Raw genomic sequence first — 22096 nt, 5'->3', positions numbered from 1 at the left:
CTTGAAAGGGAGTGTTGTTATTTGTTAGCTAACTAGGCTACCAGCTAACTAGGCTACCTTGTACCCCCGTATCAGGCCTCGCTAGCTAGCTAGCCCTACTGGCTGCTGGCCAAATGAGCTAACGTTCTTTATTCTAGTTACTAAGATAAATAAAACATCTCAAATTGGCTACTCACTTTAGTGTTAACATCTTTGAGGTATTTTCTACACAGCTTCTCACTTCTTTGTTTCTGGAGTTGTCAGTTCAACCACACATCGTTATAAACTCATTTGTGGCAGCAAATTCAAAAATGAAAGTTTGGAACTCCACAGCAGAAAAGCAGTGATTATATGCATTGTATGTGCTGAGAAAATATACTGTGTAGGCCTACTGTCAGTATTTGTCATCATATAGAGAAAATAAGATGTTCAACAGGCCTATCTCAGGATATCTAATGATTCAATATCCGGCCATACCATGATTGATATCCGGAGGTAATCAAAAAATGATTTGTGCATGAAAGAAAAATATGGATTTCATATTTGACAAATTGTTGAGCATGTGCTGAAAACTCTGAAATGCTTCAGAAAAATTGTCCTTATTTTCAGCATATCAAAAAGCATATCAAGATCCGGATATGGACCTTAGCCAAGAGAAGCATACAGTGCTGTGAAAAAGTATTTTCCCCCTTTCTAATGTTCTCTACTTTTGCATATTTATGATACTGGATGTTCAACCAAAGTCTAATATTAGATAAACGGAACCTGGGTGAACAAATAACACAACAATTACATACTTATTTAATTGATATCATAAACAAAGTTATGCAACACCCATTGCCCATGTGTGAAAAAGAATTGTCCCCTTACACTCAATAATTGATTGTGCCACCTTTAGCTGCAATGACTCCAACCAAACACTTCCTGTAGTTGTCGATCAGTCTCTCACGTCACTGTGGAGGAATTTTGGCCTACTCTTCCATGCAGAACTGCTTAACTCAGCCACATTTGTGGGTTTTCAAGCTTGAACTGCTTGTTTCAAGTCCTGCCACAACATCTCAACTGGGATTAGGTCTGTACTTTGACTAGGCCATTCCAAAACTTCAAATGTTTAGTTTTTTAGCCATTTTCATGTAGATTTGATTGTTTGTTTTGGATTATTCTCTTGCTGCATGACCCAGCTGCCTTTCAGCTTAAGCTCACAGACAGATGGCCTGTTATTCTCCTGTGGAATTCTCTGATACAGAGCAGAATTAATGCTTCCTTCTATTAAGTCAAATCGTCCACGTCCTGAGTTAGCAAAGCATCCCCAACCATCACACTACCACCAGCATGCTTGACCGTTGGTATGTAGTTCTTACGGTGGAATGCATTGTTTGTATTTCGGCATAATGGGACCCATGGCATCCATATCCAGCCATAGGAATTGTCCATGGGTTTCCCGAGTGGCACAGTGGTCTAAGGCACTGCATCTCAATGCAAGAGACGTCACTACAGTCCCTGGTTTGAATCAGGCCATGATTGGGAGTCCCATAGGGCGGCACACAGCATCGTCTGGGTTTGGCCGGGGTAGGCTGTCATTGTAAATAAGAATTTGTTCTCATCTGATTTGAATAGTTAAATAAAGGTAAAATAATATATGTATTTGTTGTAATCCCATTATCATATAAGTCTAAAAGACACCTCTTGATTCAACATTTTTCAGGATATGGTGCAAATCCACAAAACTCAAAATAATAATTTGAAATGGTCTGTATTCTCTAGAACAGCCTTTCTTAAAGTATTGGTCGCGACCCAAAGTGGGTTGTGGACCTGTTAATGGTTGGTCGCGATGTGTCAGAGTAAATGTATAATTATTTAATTAATTACTGGAATTGATTTGGACAAGTGCAACTGCGGTCTCTGTTCAGTGCGCTCTCTGCTTAGCAGTGGTCTTTGCTCAGTTTGGCAGCTGCAGAGTGGGAGCGGGAGATGCCCATGTGCTTTGCGGTTTACCAGATCTTTTTTCTGCGACACACGCTGCAGCTCTGTCATTCAGCAGCAGATGATGTGTTGTTAGCCACTGACTTGTCATTCTCACTCGCCATCATTCACCGATGTCACCAAATGGACTCATGCTAGCAACAAGTTCTGACCGAGCTCAATCGTCATGAAAAGCCAATACACCGATGAGTTTCTGTCTCTTTCATACAAACTTTGAAAAATAACGAGGAGCTCCCTCAATGTGTTTTGTGCGGGGAAGTGCTTAGTAATGAGTCAATCAAAACAAACAAATCCATATAACGACACGTCCTGACCAAACATCCACAGCATGACGGTATACCCAGGGAATTCTTTCAGAACAGGGCAGAATGCTTCAGGAAACAGTGTTTCAACAGCTCCAACCTAGACTTTCTTTCGACAATCATTTTTACAGTAAGATGTACAGTAGGCCTGATCATTTTTCAGCTTTACTGTTACTCAGCCTGTGTGTCTGTTCTGTTATGCATCTGTGTGATGTGATCAATCAGTTTGTGCTGGTTCAGAATGAAAAATATTTATTGAATTTTAACAGCAACGGTTCCAACCTAGACAGTTATGTAAGAGTTTTTAATGGGGGGAAATAAACATGACTAGCTATTCATTTGGCTATTTTATTTCATTGTTATTTGTTTTAGGCATGAGGGCAATGAAATGTACCAATATGTACGTATAGTTGCATATGTTCCTAAGCTTGGGTCCCAGGAAAACACAGAATTTCTCATTTGGGTCCCAGGCTGAATAAGTTTAAGAAACCCTGCTCTAGAATATCAAAATGTGCCATGTAAAGATATCCCCTGAAATGGACCCTTTCGCCCAGTGTTACAGCCATAATATTAACTTCGTAGCATAGCATCACCACCTTAGATTAGGAAGGTTCCATCTACACCTGCTGGCCCTGGAGACCCCAGTGACAGCCTAATCGCCAACACTAATAGCAGTGTTGCTCCATGGGTAATTGGCGAACATGTTGCAACTGTCTCCTCCTCTACAATGTCTCCTCTATCTTCTCTCTTGGGCTCCTCGGAGAAGTCAGCCTCCTCCCCGGCATCCTTTTCTAGGTATTCTGTAGGTATTCCACTTTAATTATGTCATAATTGCAGCTTTCCTCACAGCGAATGATGCTGGGGCATCGAGGTGGCCTGGCAAATGAACTGGAGATCAAACCATGAGGACAAAATGATGGAAACGAAGATGCTGGAGACAAATACGCAGGCTATTCATCAAGGCATACTGGATAAAGCTACCTTCGCTTCCTGGTGTTGGTGGTGGTAGTGGCAGAGTTGTTTTCCTTCACTCCGTTCTTAGTGTGCCGATTTTTCTGAAAGATCAAAACAGAAAGCGCACATAAACACATCATTAGTATCAGGGAGTGTTGCAGCACCTTCTGCATCCCTACTTCGGCTATGCACATTCCTCCTCAGCTGCTTTTTGAAACATTGTGATACCATTCTGTTTGACCAGCAGCCATTTCTCAGTTCAGCCGAAATCGGGCTGACGCTCATCTTGCTTTTGAAACTCTTCTTCTTCCTCTTTTTAATCCTCGGCTAAAGAGAGGGCCCATGACCACTGCTGCTGATAGGGACAGAACTCGCCTTCCTTCCCCGCATCTAATTTAGACTCTTCCTCTCCGCCGCAACCAACCCCTCTCAATGAAGCCGTAAAAAAAGCAAATAGGGGGCTTTTAGAGAGATTACCCATGCACTGTAGAATAATAACAGTTGGGCCAACTGGGGAAGAAAGTCCCCAGAACATAGGAAATTTAAATCAGCAGATCCCTAAATTGGAATGATTCAATAGGCTCTGACTCTCTAACCAGCTTTAGGTGGACAACCAGCTTTGTCAGTTAACCTGCCTGATAAGTCCTCTTTAGGCACTTAGATGGGCGCCTAGTCAGCTACTGCATGACGTAAGGCACTTGACTGTTGATTTTTCACCTTTTCTGGAAAAGTGGAGAATTGAGGATTCCAACTACAGGAATGATAGCATAATCTTTCACTGGGATAATTAACAATATGTGCATATCATTTTCAATAAGGAATAGATTATGCTTCAATGACAAACTGATTAATAAGTGTGATAATATATCTTATATCCGTCTGAAAAAAACTGGTGCAAACTTGCACAGGTGCCTGGTTGTGTTTATAGTGAATAGACTGGCCTTGTTTTCTTTTAAAAAAATGCACACCTGAAAAAAAAGGTATTGTTCCATTGTTACTGTAGAGTGGTAAAAGTATCAATGTGTATAATACAATTCATTGCAGTAGCTGACAGTACAGTGTTGATGGTTATATCAACATGTTTTTATCAGAATAGACCAACAAAAGCAGGCATAACATCTGCACATGTAGCTTTCCTGGCTACAGCAGGAAGGAGGAACTCGCACAGCGTGGCATTTCCATGGCAACATTGCAACGGAACGCGTCTTCAGAGTAAACCCTTAAAACCCTTAACAGAGGCAGGAGTGTAGCTAATGGTTCTTAGTGAAAAGTCAAACTTAGTTAAATGTGAGTTCAGCTAGTCCTTAAATGTGTTAGGGTTTTAGTTTGTATCATTATTGCCTTTCCCATGTGCACAAATACAGGGGCGCCATATGGGGGGACATTAGTATGATTCTAAGGGCCTGTGACTGACAGGGGCCCTAAAATGTTTTCATAATTAAATTATTAACCTATCATCATTAATATACTATTTTATTTACAATGTACTAATTTTCCATTTCCACTTTTATAGCTGCTTATTTTCTAGTTGGTATGTATACTTAGTTCAAAAATCTGTTGCTGATTTTATTATTTTGTTTGTTATATCATTCTATAGATGACAATGTTAATTTATTTTAATTGAAGAGGTTAATGTATATTTAATTTATATTTATTTTAAGTTATTCATTAATGTTAAGATAATTTTCCATTCAATAATTTTACCATTAAAATTACATTTAGACTGTAAAAGATGGCCTTTAGCACATTTCTTATAGAGGGTATCAGTCTTGCATCAAATTGTGAATTCCACTGTATGCAGTGTTATATTTTCACAGCTCATTGTCAGTAAATATCGTACAGTAAATACAAGACTACAAGAGGGTTGCAAGCCTGCAAAGGTAAAGTTATTTACAGCTTGGGTTCTAGAGGTGTGTGGTTACAGCAATTGCGCTGGGTTGGTGTGGCCTGTGGTGATATCTTTTCATGGGGCCCAAAAGCCCTGGCGGCGCCCATGCACACATGAGAGCCCTGGAGCTGAAAACCAAAGGATTTACGGTGAAGTCAACAATGAAGAACTCCATGGCAAGTTTAAGTCATCATGTTGTTTTTGTTGCTAGCAAAAGCTAACTTAGAGTGTGTTCGTAAATTCACTCTGGAGTACCAGAGTGCACTCTGGTCATTGCAGATTAGCAAGATGGCGCCGACAGAGATGGTCACCTCGCTTCGAGTTCTTAGGAAACTATGCAGTATTTTGTTTTTTTAATGTAATATTTCTTACATCGTTACCCAAGGAAATCTTAAGTCTTATAACATACAGCCGGAAAGAACTATTGGATATAAGAGCAACATCAACTTACCAACATTACGACCAGGAATACGACTTTCCCGAAGCGGAACCTCTGTTTGGACCACCACCCAGGACAATGGATCTAATCCCAGTAGCCAATCAAAAACAACTGTGCTGCAGGAGCGGCCTCCTGATCAGGCTCCGTAGACGTGCACATCGCCCACCGCTCCTGAGTATACTACTCGCCAAAGTCCAGTCTCCTGACAACAAGGTAGACGAAATTTGAGCAATGGTTGCCTTCCAGAGAGACATCAGAGATTTCTCTCATGGCTCTCTCAGGATATGTTGTCAGAATAGGTTCAACCACCGGGCTTCTCCATGCATCACGCCGACAGAGATAAACACATCTCTGGGAAATGGAAGGGCGGGGGTGTATGCCACATGATTAACGACTCATGGTGTAATCATATCAACATATAGGAACTCAAGTCCTTCTACTCATCCGACCTAGAATTCCTTACAGTCAAATACCGGCCATTTTACCTACCAAGAGAATTCTCGTCAGTTACAGTATAGTCACACCTGTGTACATTCCCCCTCAAGCAGACACCAAGACAGCCCTTAAAGAACTTCACTGGACTCTATGTAAACTGGAAACCATATATCCTGAGGCTGCATTCATTGTAGCTGGGGATTTTAACAAAGCAAATTTGAGAACAAGGCTACCTAAAATCTATCAGCATATTGATTGCACTACGCGCAGGGGTAATACACTGGATCACTGCTGCTCTAACTTCCGCGATGCATACAAAGCCCTCCCTTGCCCTCCCTTAGGCAAAGACGACCACAACGCCATCTTGCTCCTACCGTCGTATAGGGAGAAACTTAAACAGGATGTACCAGTGACGAGAACCATTCAACACTGGTCTGACCAATCGGAAGCCACGCTTCAAGAATGTTTTGATCACGCGGACTGGAATTTGTTCCGGTCAGCCTCAGAGAACAACATCGACCTATAGTCTGACTTAGTGAGTGAGTTTATAAAAAAATGCATTGGAGATGTTGCACCCACTGTGACTATTAAAACCTACCCTAACCAGAAACCGTGGATGGATGGCGGCATTCGCGCAAAACTGATAGCTCGAACCATCGCATTGAACCACAGAAAGAGGTCTGGGAATAGGGTTGAATATAAACAGTGTAGATGTTCCCTTGGCAAGGCAAAAAAAAGCTAAATGCCGGTACAGGGACAAGGTGTTCGCAATTCAACGACTCAGACATGAGACGTATGTGGCAGGGTCTACAGGAAATCATGGACTACAAAAGTATAACAAGCCACGTCACGGACACCGACTTCACGCTTCCACACAAACTTAACACTTTCTTTGCCCGCTTTGAGGGTAATACAGTGCCACCGTCGCGGTCCGCTAAGGACTGCACCCCTTCTCCTTCTCCGTGGCCGACGTGAGTAAAACATTTAAACGTGTTAACCCATGCAAGGCTGCTGGCCCAGACGGCATCCCTAGCCGCATCCGCAGAGCATGCGCAGACCAGCTGGCTGGTGTGTTAACAGGCATGTTCAATCACTCCCTATCAGAGTCTGTTGTTCTCCCCGTTGCTTCAAGATGCCTAGCAATGTTCGTGTACCGAAGATGTCAAAGATAATTGAACTAAATGACTACCGCCACGTAGCACTCACTTCTGTCATCATTAAGTGTTTTGAGAGACTAGTCAAGGATCATATCACCACCACCTTACCGGCCACCCTAGACCCACTTCAGTTTGCGTACCACCCCAACAGGTCCACAGACGATGCAATGGCCATCACACTGCACACTGCCATATCCCATCTGGACAAAAGGAATACCTATGTAAGAATGCTGCTCATTGACTACAGCTCAGCATTTAACACCATAGTACCCTCCAAGCTCATCATTAAGCTTGAGGCCCTGGGTCTCAACCCCGCCCTGGGCAAATTGGGTCCTGGACTTCCTGACAGGCTGCCCCAGGGTGGTGAAGGTAGGAAACAACATCTCCACTTCGCTGACTCTCAACACTGGGGCCCCACAAGGGTGTGTGCTCAGACCACTCCTGTACTCCCTGTTCACCCACGACTGCGTGGCCATGCATGCCTCCAACTCAATCATCAAGTTTGCAGACAACACAACTGTAGTGGGCTTGATTACCAACAACGATGAAACAGCCTACAGGGAGGAGGTGAGGGCACTCGGAGTGTGGTGTCAGGAAAATCTCTCACTCAATGTCAGCAAAACAAAAGAGATGATAGTGGACTTCAGGAAACAGCAGAGGGAGCACCTGTCTTCACAGACATTTTCAACTTGTCCCTGACTGAGTCTGTAATACCAATATGTTTCAAGCAGTTCCCTAAGGTAACCTGCCTAAATGACTACCAACCCGTAGCACTCACATCTGTAGCCATGAAATGCTTTGAAAGGCTGGTCATGGCTCACAACACCATTATCCCAGAAACCCTAGACCCACAATTTGCATACCGCCCCAACAGATCCACAGATGATGCAATCTCCATTGCACATCACACTTCCCTTTCACACCTGGACAAAAGGAACACCTGTGAGAATGCTATTCATTGATCACAGCTCAGTGTTTAACACCATAGCGACCTCAAAGCTCATTACTAAGCTAAGGACCGTGGGACGCAACATATCCCTCTGCAACTGGATCCTGGACGTCCAGACGGGCCGCCCCCAGGTAGTAAGGGTAGGTAACAACACATCCGCATGCTGATCCTCAACTTGGGGGCCCCTCAGGGGTGCGTGCTCAGTCCCCTCCTGTACTCCCTGTTCACTCATGACTGCATGGCCAGGCACAACTCCAACACCAGAATTACATTTGCCGATGACACAACAGTGGTAGGCCTGATCACCGACAACAACGAGACAGCCTATAGGGAGGAGGTCAGAGACCTGACCCCGTGTTGCAAGGACAACAAACTCTCCCTCAAAGTGATCAAGACAAAGGAGATGATTGTGGACTACCTGAAAAGGAGGACCAAGCACGCCCCCATTCTCATCGACGGGGCTGTAGTGGAGCAGGTTGAGAGCTTCAAGTGCCACATCACTTTGGCATCCACATCACCAACAAACTAACATGGTCCAAGCACACCAAGACAGTCGTGAAGAGGGCACGACAACCTATTCCCCCTCAGGAGACTGAAACGATTTTGCATGGGTTCTCAGATCCTCAAAAGGTTCTACAGCTCGGGAGTTGAGACCTCTCATTGTTTGTATTTGAAAATCCAACCGTCGTAATGGGTTTTGACTAGGTGGTACAGCTGACCCGAAGTGACTTTTTCGTAGCAGGCTAGGAGAACCTACCAAGCAGTTTAGGAGAACTAACAAAGCAGGTTAGGAGAATGTACGTAGCAGGTTAGGAGAACCTACCAAGCAGGTTAGGATAATTAATGTGGCTAGTTAGGAGAATTAGGCTGAGGTTAGGAAAAGGGTTAGGTTTAGTTAAAATGCTCTCCTAACCTGCTACAAAAAGTAACTTTCGGTTGTAGCTGTACTCCATCTTGTCACAACAGTTGTAACGGAAGGAGAGAGTGCTCGGGGCTGTGTGTGGCTGTGCTTGTGGATTTTTTTTGTAAGAAAGACACAGAGGACAGCCAACAAGTAAAAGCACAGCCCCCTTCATTATATACGCATTGTGCTGACAACATCAAAGAGCCATTCCAGACTCTGAAGTCAGGACAGACTAGCTACTACCTACTAGGCATATCAAAATGCCTCTCATGCCATCATAACAAAATCCACTGAAGTGGTGCTAAAAGTTCAGCTTTGTGATTGCATTGTGCTTTGTTCTGCACTGTCATGCATAGTCTTATAGACACATTACCCCACACTCTCTGCCATCAGGTAACAGTTGGTAGGATGAATGGGATAATCGAATGAAGGTGTAACCAGTCACTGGCCTCCTGAAATTACTCTCTCTATTCCTTTGCCGTTACATGGGCCTATGTTTGGCAGGAATTCAAACATGCTACAGTAGCAAAATAAATGCATATAGCAAGGGATTATTCAGCAGCCTGGAAATTGACCCTCAAAGGAGTAAGAGGAAGAATGAGAGGAAGATAAAAGGAGAAAAGGCACTGGCTAGACATTCATTCCATTTGAAAGAGTTTCTCTTTCAAAGAGCGAAAATGATTTTGTATTTTTGTTAATATTATTGCCTGGTGTGTGCTTTTTTCAGAAATTTCTTCAGCTAGTGCAAAAAAAAATGCAGGTAAGCACTCCGAAGATGAACCTGTATCTTAGGATGCAGGACAGGAGCTGCACCTCGTTGACACCCTCACAGCCACCCTGTCAAGGCTGTGGGTAACTGGTGAAAGGAGTCAGGCGCAGGAGAGCTGAGATGCGTGGACAAGGTATTTAATACAAGATACCACCAGTATAAACACAATACTACGGTGCGGGAAAAATACCGGTACCACAGATTATCACTGGAGGCTTCATGCCATGGATCATCCCTACAAGCTCCAGGCCATGGATCATCCCTACAGGCTTCTTGCCATGGACTATCACTGGAGGCTTCGTGCCATGGATCATCACTATAGGCTCCGGGCCATGGATCATCACTGGAGGCTTCGTGCCATGGATCATCACTGGAGGCTTCGGACCATGGATTATCACTGGGAGCTGACTCAGGTGGCACCAAACTGATAACACGTTCCTTTGGGGAAAATCCGTGCATCCTCCACCAACTCAACAACTCTCCCATATCTCTCTTCTCCTGGATTGGCTCTGGTTCCCTCCTCGGCTTCGCCGTCTGCACCATGTGCCCCCCCCAAAAAAAAACATCTTGGGGTTTCTGTGGCCTTCCTTCCCGACTTCGTAGCTGTCCCTCCCTCGCTGCTTCCACCTGCTTCCCTGGTAGGCTCTTGTCTCCTGCTACTATTCCTTCCAAAGTCCAGGATATACTCCTCCTAATCTCCTCAAAAGTCCACTGGCCCATACCACGCTGCTTGGTCATATTGTGGTGGGATCTTCTGTGACAATCGTCTTTGAAAGGAGTAGACCAAAGCGCAGCGTTGTAAGTGCTCATGATATTTCTTTATTTAACTCAGAACACTAAAACAAAACAATAAACAACGGAAAACGAACGTCACGTTCTGCAGGCTAACTGAGCTGTACAAAAACAAGATCCCACAACTGAAAGTGGGAAAAAGGGCTGCCTAAGTATGATTCCCAATCAGTGACAACGAATGACAGCTGCCTCTGATTGGAAACCATACTAGGCCAATAAAGAAAAAGACAACATAGAAATATACCACATAGACTGCCCACCCCACACCCTGACCTAACAAAATAGAGAAATAAAACGTCTCTCTCAGGTCAGGGCGTGACAAGAACAAAAACGCACACAAACATGGGGGACACCAGAGGGTTAAATAATGAACATGTAATGGGGGAATTGAAACCAGGTGTCTAGAAAACAAAGACAAAACAAATGGAAAATGAAAAGTGGATCGGCGATGGCTAGAAGGCCGGTGAAGTCGACCGCCGAACGCCGCTTGAACAAGGAGAGGGACCGACTCCGGTGGAAGTCGTGACACACCCTTTCAGACTCTCTCGTATGTACAGTGGGGGAAAAAAGTATTTGATCCCCTGCTGATTTTGTACATTTGCCCACTTACAAAGAAATGATCAGTCTATCATTTTAATGGTAGGTTTATTTGAACAGTGAGAGACAGAATAACAACAAAAAAATCCAGAAAAACGCATGTAAAACATTTTATAAAATGATTTGCATTTTAATGAGGGAAATAAGTATTTGACCCCTCTGCAAAACATGACTTAGTACTTGGTGGCAAAACCCTTGTTGGCAATCACAGAGGTCAGACGTTTCTTGTAGTTGGCCACCAGGTTTGCACACATCTCAGGAGGGATTTTGTCCCACTCCTCATTGCTGATCTTCTCCAAGTCATTAAGGTTTCGAGGCTGACGTTTGGCAACTCGAACCTTCAGCTCCCTCCACAGATTTTCTATGGGATTAAGGTCTGGAGACTGGCTAGGCCACTCCAGGACCTTAATGTGCTTCTTCTTGAGCCACTCCTTTGTTGCCTTGGCCATGTGTTTTGGGTCATTGTCATGCTGGAATACCAATCCCCGACCCATTTACAATGCCCTGGCTGAGGGAAGGAGGTTCTCACCCAAGATTTGACAGTACATGGCCCTGTCAAATGATGCGGTGAAGTTGTCCTGTCCCCTTAGCAGAAAAACACCCCCAAAGCATAATGTTTCCACCTCCATGTTTGACGATGGAGATGGTGTTCTTGGGGTCATAGGCAGCATTCCTCCTCCTCCAAACACGGCGAGTTGAGTTGATGCCAAAGAGCTCCATTTTGGTCTCATCTGACCACAACACTTTCACCAGTTGTCCTCTGAATCATTCAGATGTTCATTGGCAAACTTTAGACGGGCATGTATATGTATTCTTGAGCAGGGGGACCTTGCGGGCGCTGCAGGATTTCAGTCCTTCACGGCGTAGTGTGTTACCAATTGTTTTCTTGGTGACTATGGTCCCAGCTGCCTTGAGATCATTGACAAGATCCTCCCATATAGTTCTGGGCTGATTCCTCACCGTTCTCATGATCATTGCAACCCCACGAGGTGAGATCTTGCATGGAGCCCCAGGCCGAGGGATATTGACTGTTCTTTTGTGTTTCTTCCATTTGCGAATAATCACACCATATGTTGTCACCTTCTCACCAAGCTGCTTGGCGATGGTCTTGTAGCCCATTCCAGCCTTGTGTAGGTCTACAATCTTGTCCCTGACATCCTTGGAGAGCTCTTTGGTCTTGGCCATGGTGGAGAGTTTGGAATCTGATTGACTGATTGCTTCTGTGGACAGGTATCTTTTTTACAGGTAACAAGCTGCGGTTAGGAGCACCTCCCTTTAAGAGTGTGCTCCTAATCTCAGCTTGTTACCTGTATAAAAGACACCTGGGAGCCAGAAATCTTTCTGATTGAAAGGGGGTCAAATACTTATTTCCCTCATTAAAATGCAAATCAATTTATAACATATTTGACATGCGTTTTTCTGGATTTTGTTGTTGTTATTTTGTCTCTCACTGTTCAAATACACCTACCATTAAAATTATAGACTGATCATTTCTTTGTCAGTGGACAAAAGTACAAAATCAGCAGGGAATAAAATACTTTTTCCCCCCACTGTATGTATCCAGCCTTCTCTATGAATCTATTAGCAGGCATTGCATGCCATTGTATGTCAGTGTGTACCTTGCACTCCATCTCTAAACTACTGAATGAGTCATTTCAAAAGACAGTCAGGCTCCCCCAGATCACTTCTGTCCATCTGGGGCATGAAGATGTATCAGTACTAGAATGTAATAACTCCATCAGTTCTAATTGACAGGTACTATTGATAGGTCAAATAAACCCATCTTCAGAGCCAGGAAGTAGATTATAGTGGGACATTTAGACAAACAGCCCTGTCAGTGTTTTGTGAAAAAACAGACCAATTGAAAAGGCTAGGCCTTAGCCCTGAGATGTAACTGTAGGCTATATGCTTCATACCAGCTGGCTATAGTGATCCACTTTTCCCTTGTAGATGGTATGGGCATTGTGTGCAATTAAGTAAGTTTGTTATGGGTTGATCAGCATTGTTTACACTGACGTGTCAGCACACCTCTTACATTCACAGAACGGTTTTACAATCTTTCCTCGGGTGCGTCAGAATTTCTTATCTTGCATAGTTTGAAACACTTTGGTTTCTTCCCATTGGAGCCAATAGGTTACTTGCAGTGATTGCCTCGTAATATGTATGCAGCACTTAATTAAACGATAAACAGCGCGCAGCACTTTAGTTATGATGACAACAGCAAATACTGGGAGTTGGCCTGCTGCCCCTCTGTCAAGTTGCCCGTGCCGCTGAAGTGAGGATGAGAACCTTCATTGACTTCCTCCTCTCGCTGAAGGTCATAAACAAATCCCCCATCAAGCACTTTCAGGAAGAGGCCAATTTTAGCCCCAAACATTTTCGACATCTTTCAAGAGAATCAGTGGCTGAAGAGAACCAGAATACCGCCTAGACTTTAGCCTAAATCCTGGGGGAAAACTATTACTACTACATTTGTGGGAGGGTTGGCTGGTATGTTGGTACTGCTCTTTTCCCTGTTGGTCACTGACATATCGCTCCACCAGAGATTGCAGTGATTTGTCGATAACGGCAAGGCCATTTGGAGCCTTAAAAAGGAATGGGCTTGAAGCATAGGCGTATTATACTGTAAAGTATTTGTGGCCATAGAAACTGAATCAATACCCAGGCACTGCACTGTTCCTTTTCTCTGTGATTCATCCTTGCGCTTAAAGAAAAAGTCCATTTGTATTCTGGTTGGAGGTCGTCGCCTTCTGTGTGAGAAAGAGAAAAAAACTGTTATGTTTAGTGTTAAGAGTCTTATTCGGGACTCAGTGTTAGAGTCTTATTCATGACAAAAGATACCATTGATTTGGAGGGAGAACAAAAACACCTGAACCGTATTTTTGTCTTGGCCATGATTACGTTTCTGATATTCTTTCTTTGTGGCCTAGCCTAACTCTTCAATTCAGTGGCTTGTTGAGAACAAGAGAAACACACATGCACACACACACACACGTAAGCAGATAAACACACCTCAAAAGAGGAAGGCCCCTCGTAGAACATTTCACCTGAGAGATCAAATTGATACCTGAGCCCTGTATTCACCTGAGAGATCAAATTGACACTGTAGTTGTGGTTAAAATGATGTTGAATAATAATAAACTATATTCAGGATAGTGCCTATATTGATCAATCACTGGGGCTGGAGGTCCTTGACCGGGTGACACAAAATTGTTATGGATATTTTCTCGGACCTTTTGTTTCGTATTGGCCCCCTTTTTGAATTTGAAAGAGCAACATTTAACCATTAATTTGTTTTGAAAATAGGCTAGACCATCTTGATCAGTGGTGTCAAACGTTAGCCCCGCAGGTCGCATTCAGTCTTCACAGAGGTCCGGAGGGCCGCACAAAAAATGTGTTATATTTTCTACTCGTCTTAATTGCATTAACAAAAAAAATCCTTCTCTTTTGGAAATTGTGATGGTCCCTGACGGTCTAGCTTTCATTTCAGTAACTGTTGTCAAGCTGGACAGAGTAGAGGCAATACATGCTGGACAGAGTAGAGGCAATACATGCTGGACAGAGTAAAGAGACTATAAATGACTGTTATCACACTGGACAGAGTGAAGAGACTATAAATGACTGTTATCAAGCTGGACAGAGTAGAGAGACTATAAATGACTGTTATCACACTGGACAGAGTGAAGAGACTATAAATGACTGTTATCACACTGGACAGAGTGAAGAGACTATAAATGCCTGTTATCAATCTGGACAGAGAGAAGAGACTATAAATGACTGTTATCAATCTGGACAGAGAGAAGAGACTATAAATGACTGTTATCAAGCTGGACAGAGAGAAGAGACTATAAATGACTGTTATCATACTGGACAGAGAGAAGAGACTATAAATGACTGTTATCAAGCTGGACAGAGTAAAGAGACTATAAATGACTGTTATGGTGTCCTGACTCTCTGTGGTCACTAAAGATCCCATGGCACTTATCGTAAGAGTAGGGGTGTTAACCCTGTGTCCTGGCTAAATTCCCAATCTGGCCCTCACTGCATCACGGTCACCTAATCATCCCCAGCTTACAATTGGCTCATTCATCCCCCCTCCACTCCCCTGTAACTATTCCCCAGGTCGCTGCTGTAAATGAGAATGCGTTCAGTCAACTTACCTGGTAAAAAAAAAGTTGGACAGAGTAAAGAGACTATTATCAGGTATCAAGGTAAGACCCAAGTGCTGACTGTGTGAAGTAACAATGTTTATTGTAACAACAGGGGCAGGCAAACGACAAGTCAAGGCAGGCAGGTGTCGATAATCCAGTGTAGGAGCAAGGTACAGGACGGCAGGCAGGCTCAGGGTCAGGCAGAGTGGTCAGGCGGGCGGGTACAGGGTCAAGGTAAAAAAACAGGAGGATGAGAAAAAGAGAGGCTGGGGAAAGACAGGAGCTGACAGGACAAACACTGGTAAGCTTGACAAACAAGACGAACTGGCAACAAACAAACAGAAAACACAGGTATAAGTACAGTCGTGGCCAAAAGTTTTTAGAATGACACAAATATTAATTTTCACAAAGTCTGCAGCCTCAGTTTGTATGATGGCAATTTGCATATACTCCAGAATGTTATGAAGAGTGATCAGATGAATTGCAATTAATTGCAAAGTCCATCTTTGCCATGCAAATGAACTGAATCCCCCAAAAACATTTCCACTGCATGTCAGCCCTGCCACAAAAGGACCAGCTGACATCATGTCAGTGATTCTCTCGTTAACACAGGTGTGAGTGTTGATGAGGACAAGGCTGGAGATCACTCTGTCATGCTGATTGAGTTCGAAATACAGACTGGAAGCTTCAAAAGGAGGGTGGTGCTTGGAATCATTGTTCTTCCTCTGTCAATCATGGTTACCTGCAAGGAAACACATGCTGTCATCATTTCTTTGCACAAAAAAGGCTTCACAGGCAAGGATATTGCTGCCAGTAAGATTGCACCTAAATCAACCATTTATTGGATCATCAAGAACTTCAAGGAGAGCGGTTCAATTGTTTTAAAGAAAGCTTCAGGGTGCCCAAGAAAGTCCAGCAAGCGCCAGGACCGTCTCCTAAAGTTGATTCAGCTGCGGGATCGGGGCACCACCAGTACAGAGCTTGCTCAGGAATGGCAGCAGGCAGGTGTGAGTGCATCTCCACGCACAGTGAGGTGAAGACTTTTGGAGGATGGCCTGGTGTAAAGAAGGGCAACAAAGAAGCCACTTCTCTCCAGGAAAAACATCAGGGACAGACTGATATTCTGCAAAAGGTACAGGGATTGGACTGCTGAGGACTGGGGTAAAGTGATTTTCTCTGATGAATCCCCTTTCCGATTGTTTGGGGCATCCGGAAAAAAGCTTCTCCGGAAAAGACAAGGTGAGCGCTACCATCAGTCCTGTGTCATGCCAACAGTAAATCATCCTGAGACCATTCATGTGTGGGGTTGCTTCTCAGCCAAGGGAGTGGGCTCACTCACAATTTTGCCTAAGAACACAGCCGTGAATAAAGAATGGTACCAACACATCCTCCGAGAGCAACTTCTCCCAACCATCCAGAAACAGTTTGGTGACGAACAATGCCTTTTCCAGCAGGACGGGTCACTTTGCCATAAGGCAAAAGTGATAACTAAGTGGCTCAGGGAACAAAACATCGATATTTTGGGTCCATGGCGAGGAAACTCCTCAGACCTTAATCCCATTGAGAACTTGTGGTCACTCCTCAAGAGGCGGGTGGAGAAACAAAAACCCACAAATTCTGACAAACTCCAAGCATTGATTATGCAAGAATGGGCTGCCATCAGTCAGGATGCGGCCCAGAAGTTAATTGACAGCATGCCAGGGTGGATTGCAGAGGTCTTGAAAAAGAAGGATCAACACTGCAAATATTGACTCTTTGCATCAACTTCATGTAATTGTCAATAAAAGCCTTTGATACTTGAAAAATTGTAATTATACTTCAGTATTCCATAGTAACATCTGACAAAAATATCTAAAGACACTGAAGCAGCAAACTTTGTGGAAATTAATATTTGTCTCATTCTCAACACTTTTGGCCACGACTGTACACCGGGGATAATGGGGAAGATGGGCGACACCTGGAGGGTGTGGAGACAAGCACAATGACAGGTGAAAGATCAGGGTGTGACAACTATAAAAGACTGTTACCATGCTGGACAGAGTGAAGAGACTATAAAAGACTGTTATCAATCTGGACAGAGTAAAGAGACTATAAATGTATGTCCATTAACATTTCTACAATTTCAATTTGATTTAATTCATTTTAATGTCAATTGAACAATTCTGCAATTGTTTTGTGTAACTGTTATACTCAAACCCCTGCGGGCTGGTTTGGATGGGCTCGCAAGTATGTTTAACCCCTGATCTAGACGCTTACACAATCCATTTAGGCCTCCAGGATTTCATGGCTGTATTTTTTCTCAGTGCTTTGTAGCTCAATTGGACATTAAATGGCCGTTTAGAGATTAATAGAAAGCTCGGCTTCTGAAGTATGTGATTGCTGACCTCGATATAGAATGAATAGAACGGACTTGGAAGCTCCAACCCTGGCAATTTTGTCTAAAGTCATGGGTACACTTGCAATTGCTGTCTGGTATTGTGAAGCAATAATGTCCATGGTATTTTGGAATGTTCTATCAACTGATGCTGGATTGCCATGGTTATGCAGAATGTTCATGAAAAATAATTTTAACTGATGTGGTTCATGCAATGGAATGTATATTTTGTAATGCCAGTTGAGTTGACTCAACAAATCACAGCACAGATTGAAGGGTAAACTTCCTGATTATACTTCCTGGCAAGGGTACACACAAAATGGCTGCCAGTTCACCCATTATCCCATCATTGACTTGAATGGAGACACCCTTTCTATTCATTATATTTCTATGATTGCTGTAACCGCTGTGACCTTTTTCTACTCTGCACAAAGATCGTCTGGCAGCTGCAGCCGCCAGTGGAAAATGCTTGCCAAAGCCATTCCATTATGACCTTATAAGGTACTATAGTCATGCCTTTGTGGTTTTTTTTGGAGCTTAGCTTCGGTTTGCAATTATGACGGCCCCGTTTGCTATTCTCCTTGAAGACCTGCTTGAATTTTATTAGATGGCTTTAATAGACATTTATTGCTGCTGCAAAACACCATTTCTTCTCAGAAGTGAATTATCTCATAAGGAAATACAGAGGACGTACATAAACACTATCCGGTCGACAAAGCCAGGTGGAGACTGTAGGCCTATCACTTTCACAGAATGTCACTCCATTCCAAGAACCACTCTCCAATAACAATGAGTGTGCAGTGTAAAATATTAAATAATGTGAATAGGCTTGTTGTGATAGATGATTTCTTCTCTTCCCGTAGTGGTGTCCTTGAGGCTAAGTAGTATGATGAGCCAGGTTGTCTGAATAGAGTTGTCCTTGTAAGCTAAATACTGCAATTAGCCTAGTTTATTCACCATTTCAATCAGGGAGTTGATGATACGTATGTTAAATATCCTACTGTGATCGATCCCATTTTGACATTATTGACCAACATGTCCAACACCCAAAAAATATTGATATGTTGTTATCAATAAACGTCACAGTAAGGTGCAGAACGTTCGATTTGCTTGCTGTGGGTCAGGGAGACCCCCAGCTCTGCTAAAACCATTGACAACTGCATGCTGTTTTCAAGGGATTGTCAAATAAATGTTACAACTATTTGGTTGTAATATGATCACTTCTTGAAGAGTAGTCCAAACTACTAATTTCCTATTATTCCATGGAAAACAGTTGCACACATTTACCTCTATCATCAGAGTTATACAGCAAATAGCTGGATGCTTTTCATGATCAGTAAACATCATTGATCATGCATTTTCAGATACAGTTGAAATCGGAAGTTTACATACACTCAGGTTGGAGTCATTGAACCTAGTTTTTTAACCTCTCCACACATTTCTTGTAAACAAACTATAGTTTTGGCAAGTCGGTTAGGACATCTACTTTGTCAATAACACAAGTAATTTTTCCAACAATTGTTTACAGACAGATTATTTCACTTATAATTCAATGTATCACAATTCCAGTGGGTAAACGTTTACATACACTAAGTTGACTGTGCCTTTAAACAGCTTGGAAAATTCCAGAAAAGGATGTTATGGCTTCAGAAGCTTCTTAAAGGCTTTGGAGGTGTACCTGTGGATGTATTTCAAGGCCTACCTTCAAGCTCAGTGCCTCTTTGCTTGACATCATGGGAAAATCAAAAGAAATCAGCCAAGACCTCAGAAAAAAATATTAGACCTCCACAAGTCTGGTCCATCCTTGGGTGCAATTTCCAGATGCCTGAAGGTACCACATTCTGTACAAATAATAGTACGCAAGTATAAACACCATGGGACCACGCAGCCGTCATACCGCTCAGGAAGGAGACGTGTTCTGTCTCCTTGTCACGTCCTGGCCAGTATAAGGGTTAATTGTCATTGTAGTTTGGTCAGGACGTGGCAGAGGATATTTGGTTTATGTGGTTCGGGGTGGTGTTTTTGTAGTAAGAGCATTTGATTGAAGTATTTCGGGGTTTTTTGGGCACTGTTTGAGATTCATGTATTCTATGTTTAGTCTAGGTAGTCTGTTTCTATGTAGAGTTAATTGGGGTGGACTTCCAATTGAAGGCAGCTGTGTGTTGTTGCATTTGATTGGAAGTCCTATATTAGTTGGGTGTGTTTGTCTGTGTGTTTGTGGGGAATTGTTTTTGCACTGCGTTTTTGTATAGCCTGCAAAACTGTTGCACTGTCGTTGTTTATTGTTTTTGTATAGTGTTCACGTTAGCGATTAATTAAACTCAAAGATGAACATGACCTCCGCTGCGTATTGGTCTACTTTGTCAGATGAGGACTTTTCTATTTCTTCTGAAGACGAAGACAGTTGTGACACTCCTAGAGAATAATGTACTTTGGTGCGAAAAGTGAAAATCAATCCCAGAACAACAGCAAAGGACCTTGTGAAGTTGCTGGAGGAAACAGGTACAAAGTATCTATATCCACAGTAAAACGAGTCCTATATCGACATAACCTGAAAGGCCGCTCAGCAAGGAAGAAGCAACTGCCACAAAATCGCCATAAAAAAACTGACTACGGATTGCAACTGCACATGGGAACAAAGATCATACTTTTTGGAGAAATGTCCTCTGATCTGATGAAACAAAAATAGAACTGTTTGGCCATAATGACCATCATTATGTTTGGAGGAAAAAGGGGGATGCTTGCAAGCCGAAGAACACCATCCCAACCGTGAAGCACGGAGGTGGCAGCATCATGTTGTGGGTGTGCTTTGCTGCAGCAGGGACTGGTGCACTTCACAAAATAGATGGCATCACAAGGTAGGAAAATTATGTGGATATATTGAAGCAACATCTCAAGACATCAGTCAGGAAGTTTAAAGCTTGGTCGCAAATAGGTCTTCCAAATGGACAATGATCCCAAGCTTTCTTCCAAAGTTGTGGCAAAATGGCTTAAGGATAACAAAGTCAAGGTATTGGAGTGGCCATCACAAAGCCCTGACCTCAATCTCATAGAAAATTGTGGGCAGAACTGAAAAAGCTTGTGCGAGCAAGGAGGCCTACAAACCTGACTCAGTTACACCAGCTCTGTCAGGAGGAATGGGCCAAAATTCACCCAACCTATTGTGGGAAGCTTGTGGAAGGCTACTCAAAGTGTTTGACCCAAGTTAAACAATTTAAAGGCAATGCTACCAAATACTAACTGAGTGTATGTAAACTTCTGACCCACTGGGAATGTGATGAAAGAAATAAAAGCTGAAATAAATCATTCTCTGTACTATTATTTTGACATTTCACATTCTATAAAATGAAGTGGTGATCCTGACAGGGAATTTTTACTAGGATTAATGAAATGTCAGGAATTGTGAAAAACTGAGTTTAAATGTATTTGGCTGAGGTGTATGTAAACTTCAGACTTCAAATGTAGTCATAACTTGTGTCATTTCGTTTTTTCTTTTACTGGTGTTGGAGTGCTGATACAGATGTAGGGTCATAATTTGAGCCAGTCCGCTACAGCAGGGAAATTATCATGCAGCAACAGGACATTTTAAATGTTTATTTGGACAGTTTTTGTAGAGGTTGATATATTTTTCATTATGGGAAATCAAGCCTGACCTTTTATGTTGTAAATTACAAACTTTAGAAAACTTTTTAAACCTTGAATACACTCCAAGTTTGTATTTCCTCAGGAACAACATAGTAATCAAATTAAGATCCTACATCTGTATATTTGTAATATAGCTGAAAGCCTCCATTAGCTTGCATGAGCTCCAATGCAATTCCACAGAGGAGTCTGCTCTTAACTGCCTGCCTGACATCCAGCTGAGTCAAAGTCAAAGGTATGCTTTAGGCAACTGAAAGCACAGAAGGCTGCGAAACAGACATACTGTATGTACTCAGGCACTATCAAGAAGATCCCTGTCACTTCTACTCTGCTTCAGCCACCAACTCATTACTCTCACTGTTGGGGAACATCAAACAAATTCCACTAACGAGAGTTTGATCAGTGCACAGCAAGAGGACAGACAACCTGCTCACGACACCTGTCCTCACTCTCAAGACGGAGAAGAACAAAGTGAACGGAGGGAAAGAAGGTGGGAAAGCAATATAACCTTTGGCCTCATCCCCAAAACACACTTGGGCTTGCCTGCCCAACGCTGGTTGCCTTTTTGAAGGCCCTCTTACTTTGATTTCAGTTTATAGTCTAACAGTTTAATACTGTGACAGAGGCTCAACATTCCAATTCTCGTTTGGACACCATTGCTTGGCAATTTCTAGGGTAACTTTGTTGGACTTTTTGGCCTCATTTTGTAATCCTCTGCTGATGTGTCGGCCTACTATATCAGAGAGTGTGACAGCCAGGGTAATTCTTCTTGGCACTTATT

At 42.9% G+C, this 22096-nt stretch overlaps 1 protein-coding gene across 1 annotated transcript in view; it reads left to right on the top strand.

Annotated features, from left to right (window-relative positions):
• Nucleotides 1-4566: 4566 nt before the first annotated feature.
• LOC106561950 (parkin coregulated gene protein homolog) overlaps nucleotides 4567-22096 on the top strand; it is a 283610-nt gene continuing 266080 nt past the window's right edge. The window contains exons 1-3 of the mRNA XM_014126456.2: nucleotides 4567-4576; nucleotides 5218-5286; nucleotides 19867-19870. Of these exons, the coding sequence (XP_013981931.1) occupies nucleotides 4567-4576; nucleotides 5218-5286; nucleotides 19867-19870 (83 nt within the window). The remainder of the gene's footprint in view (nucleotides 4577-5217; nucleotides 5287-19866; nucleotides 19871-22096) is intronic.

The sequence above is a fragment of the Salmo salar genome, chromosome ssa01 (genome assembly GCF_905237065.1).
Source record: "Salmo salar chromosome ssa01, Ssal_v3.1, whole genome shotgun sequence".
Classification (NCBI taxonomy): Eukaryota; Metazoa; Chordata; class Actinopteri; order Salmoniformes; family Salmonidae; genus Salmo; species Salmo salar.
The sequence above is the reverse complement of the archived record's forward strand: the minus strand, read 5'-3'. Positions and strand labels throughout refer to the sequence as shown.